The sequence below is a fragment of the Trypanosoma rangeli genome (assembly GCF_003719475.1).
Source record: "Trypanosoma rangeli strain AM80 chromosome Unknown Tra_15.4_contig_00599, whole genome shotgun sequence".
In the NCBI taxonomy this organism is placed as follows: Eukaryota; Euglenozoa; class Kinetoplastea; order Trypanosomatida; family Trypanosomatidae; genus Trypanosoma; species Trypanosoma rangeli.
This window is the reverse complement of record NW_021706347.1, coordinates 1-4,013: the sequence shown is the minus strand read 5'-3', so window position 1 is coordinate 4,013 and position 4,013 is coordinate 1. Positions and strand designations below refer to the sequence as shown.

General features: G+C 52.8%; 1 protein-coding gene across 1 annotated transcript, besides 3 other annotated features; it reads right to left on the bottom strand.

Annotated features, from left to right (window-relative positions):
• Nucleotides 1–182: 182 nt before the first annotated feature.
• Nucleotides 183–211: a microsatellite.
• Nucleotides 212–254: 43 nt separating this feature from the next.
• Nucleotides 255–281: a microsatellite.
• A 362-nt stretch (nucleotides 282–643) lies between these two features.
• TraAM80_09509 (putative DNA repair and recombination protein RAD54) lies at nucleotides 644–3,754 on the bottom strand (the record flags this gene model as incomplete). The annotated part of the gene is made up of 1 exon (XM_029386188.1): nucleotides 644–3,754. One exon carries the CDS (start codon nucleotides 3,752–3,754, stop codon nucleotides 644–646), a length of 3,111 nt encoding a protein of 1,036 aa, XP_029233953.1.
• A 39-nt stretch (nucleotides 3,755–3,793) lies between these two features.
• Nucleotides 3,794–3,829: a microsatellite.
• Between the last annotated feature and the right edge of the window lie 184 nt (nucleotides 3,830–4,013).

Below are 4,013 nucleotides of genomic sequence, written 5' to 3'. Positions count from 1 at the left end.
GGAACTGCGACTGCGCCATGACTGGAAAGTGCTTAATGGAGTGTCCTGCTTTGCTTGTGTGTTACTCAAGGAACCCTACCTGGCCGGGCAACTTCTTAAGGCTGTTGTATTTCGAAATGCGTTTATCGTTCTCGTGGCTGATGCACCCAAGTCAGGCACAAAGACAATGAGGGCAAAATTGGGAGAGAAAGAGAGAGAGAAAGAGAAAGAAGGGGATAATGAGGGCCCGGGAGCCGTGTTTCCCCCTCCAGCCAACACACACATACACACACACACACACAGTGCAGTTCGTGGTCGACTCAGTGCGGGGTGGGCCGAAGCCGCAGCGAGGACAGGGCCTAGCGACAAGATAGGAACAGAGCAAAATAACAAAAAAAAAAAAATAGCTGCACCGCAACGTGGAACTCCAGCCAAGGAAACAAATAAGCACAAGTTACTTCAACGATGCATGATGCATGCGTAAATGTGCGCGGTAACTCGCCCAATGTGTGCTGTATAGCTGGTCGAGCACCTGCAAGTGCGAGGCGAGGAGCGCGGACCAAGTTTGTTTCATTTGCAGGTCGTCATAAATTTCGCCGAGAATACTGTAATATTTTGCCACACATCGGTCTGGGCTGCTGTGGGAGAGGCTGGCATTTTTTTTTTAATCATCGTTCTCTTCCTCCCCCTCCTCCTCTTCTTCGGTTTCTTCTTGAAATTCCGCTTCCTCTTCGTCGTCATGCAACTCAATTTCTAGCTCGGACTCTTCCGAGAACTGCTCGGCTTGACTGGGGCATATAATTGTCTCTTCGTCCTGCACAAATGGCCTCTCCACCCTAACTGTGGCTTCCTTGGTTGTGCTTTCCCCATTCTTTCTGCTAGCGGCGGCGCTTGCCGTGATGTCCCGCTCATCGGCAAAGATAAAGCTGCAGAGCCGCGGCGCCTTGGCGGATATGGCGCGCACAACCTTGTCAAGTGGAAACTCCTCACAGCGGGAAAAGTGACGCCATCCTTTTAACTCATCCATGCGGGGTCCACTCTTCTTTTCGCCGACGCGGCGGAACTTCATTGGCGCTGCCGGCTCCTTCGTCTTTCTCGCACCTGCGGCAGACGATGCCAACATCTCTGCCGCCGCCTCGCAGTTGGTGCAGTGCAGAAGGTCATGCGTGTCAGACGGGGTATCGCCGCGGTAGCAAAAAAGAGATCGCAGTTCCTCCAGCGTAAAGTGCTGCTTGGAGTCACTCTGCATGTCGACTACGTTGGCAGAAAGTCCCTGCTTACTCACCTGGCGCTGGTATATTTTTTCCTCAATGGATCCGGTGCTGAGCATACGGTAGATGAAGACCCGTTTCTTCTGCCCGTCACGCCACACACGTCCCATCGCCTGGGCGTCGTTCGCGGGGTTCCAGTCGGGGTCAAACAAAATTAGTCGGTTTGCACCAATGAGGTTCAAACCGACCCCACCGGCCTTGGAGGAGAGCAAGAAGACAACCTCCTGAGAGCTAGGAACATTAAAGCGGTCCACCACTTCTTGTCGGCGTTTTACAGGCATGCTTCCGTCAAGCTGAAAAAAACTAATGCGTTTGCTGCGGCACATGTTGGCAATGACGTCCAATGTCTGTGTGAAGTTTGAGACAATGACAAGTTTGTCCCGGTCCCCGTTGGTGCGTAATTCATCCAACATGAGGGAAACAAAGTGCATCTTACTCCCAGCGGCTTCAGAAAGGGTTCCTGGTCTGTATCCTTTTGGAAGCACGGACTTGGAGATCCCACACACGCCTTTATCCTTCTCCTTGTTGGAGTGCAACACCGCCTCGTGAAAGAGATCCATGTGGTTGCACAACTTCCGCAACGCCGAGATAAGCACAAGCGGAGGGCAGGAGGATTTCTCAGCAAGCACGGATAATTGTTCATAAGCGAGGCGCTGCAATTCGCCAAGCCGCACAAACACTGTGACATCCACCTTTGGTGGCAGGTAAGACTCATTAATTGACTGAGTGCGGCGGAGAATGAAGCGTTGCGTCAGGTTCGACAAGTAGTGAGCGCGGTCTGCCCCAAGTAGGCGAAGGTGCTCCGGGCAGTCAGGGTCTCGGCCCTGCATCACCGGTTCCTCAAACACCCGCGCAAACACGTCGCGGCTACCCAAGATGCCGGGGTTGACAAACCCCACCATGGCGTGAAACTCCGACAGATCGTTTTGAATCGGGGTGCCACTGAGAATAATTCGATTGCGGGTTGGCAGCATGTCCACCGCCTTTGTCGTTTTCACCTCAGCATTCTTCAGCCGGTGACCCTCGTCACACACCACCAACTCTACTGACTTGAGCGTGGAGATACGGTTGATGTACTTGCGTAGTTGATCATAGGAGATTACAAGGACATCCCCTTCGCCGTCAAAGCGGGAGATGATGCGATCCCCCTTTGGTGTGGATTCGGATATGGAAAAGTACTTCACCGCCCCGGCGCCCAACCACTTGTCAAATTCATTGCACCAGTTTTTCACAAGAGAGGAAGGGGTGACAACAAGACACTTGCGTGCGGTAGGCAGGCCATACTTCCCTTGACGAAGGCAGGTGTAAATGGTAGCAACGGTTTGGATGGTTTTACCAAGACCCATTTCATCCGCGAGTATGGCGCCATGGTAGCCCGACATCCGCTCCCCTGTGATGCAATCAAAGAGAAATCGCACCCCCATCTTCTGATGCGGCCGCAGCTTGTCCCCAATGACGGGATCCACCACAACAGACACCTGTGGACGACCATTGGCATCTCTTTTATAGTCTGCGCGAAAAAGCGTCACGGCGCCCTCACGATCGGGATCGTGCAATGGTGTCAGTTCTGCCTTTACGCCACCTGGCCCTGCCTTCGGACGCCCGGCCACAGGAACGGTAAATCCTGTTTGACCATCACGTGGCCGCTTGCGAAACACGGGCTGGGCAAACATGCATCCCGAAAGACGTTGACCAAAAGACATTTTTGGCTTTACAGCATGTAAACCAGCAGCTGCTGCGGCATCTGCTTTTTCTTTCAACTTTTCTTCCTTCCTTCGAAGTTGATGCTCGGAGCGAAGGAAAAATTCTCCACTACGGAATGACTCCTCTTTCAATGCCGTGATGAGTAACACGGTCTTTGACGCAACTTTCAGTGTCATACCCGCCTTGGCGTTATTGACGTCCTCCTCTTTTATGGGATATCCGGGATCTGGGCGGTTGCCGTATTGTCGACCAGCGCGATCGTACATCATCACACCCAGCTGCTCCGTTTGAATAATAACAATACCCGTCGATTCATGTCGAGCAGCGGCATCAGTTTCCACCTGAAAATAAATGTTTCCATGCGGGCTTACCGGGTAGCGTGATACAACTTCACTCGGCTCCTCCTCTTCCTCCTCCACAGGGCCAGAATCCACTTGCTGCCGTGGTACCTGCTGCTCCACCACAGCGTTTTCCCCCGCTGAGTGCATGTTTCCCGAAATGGATCCGATGCCCACCGCGGCCTCGGCGTCATCGCCGAATTCCGCATCCTCCCCACGGGCCGCTGGTTTTTCTCGTACCGGCTCGTGGTATTCAATGTGCGCCCGCTTTGCAAGTCGAGCTGCTGTGATGTCAGCCTGCGTGGTCCCTTTGCTGTCAGGGTAAAACACTGTCCGCTCGCGCCGCGGCTGTAGCAGGGATGGTGTGACAGTGTTGGATGCATCTGTGCCGGATGCATTTGCTGGCGGCCGGAATCCCGCGGGAACCCCACCGGAGCTGCAAGAGTTTCGGAAGAGAGGCATGAAGGCTCTAAAGGAGATGGAGACAAAAGAAATAACATGCACACGTGCAGACACACACATACACACACATACACAGAAAGAGAATCATTACAACAGCAACAAAATCAGCTGAATCTACGCATCTCCACCACCAACACCACCGGCGAGAGCAAGAAAAAAAAACTATAATAATAAAAAGGGCAAAAAAGTGGCCTAATGGACATACCGCAGCAAACATGCCAAGGAATTCACAGAGACAAGTAAACTAGAAAAGAGAAAG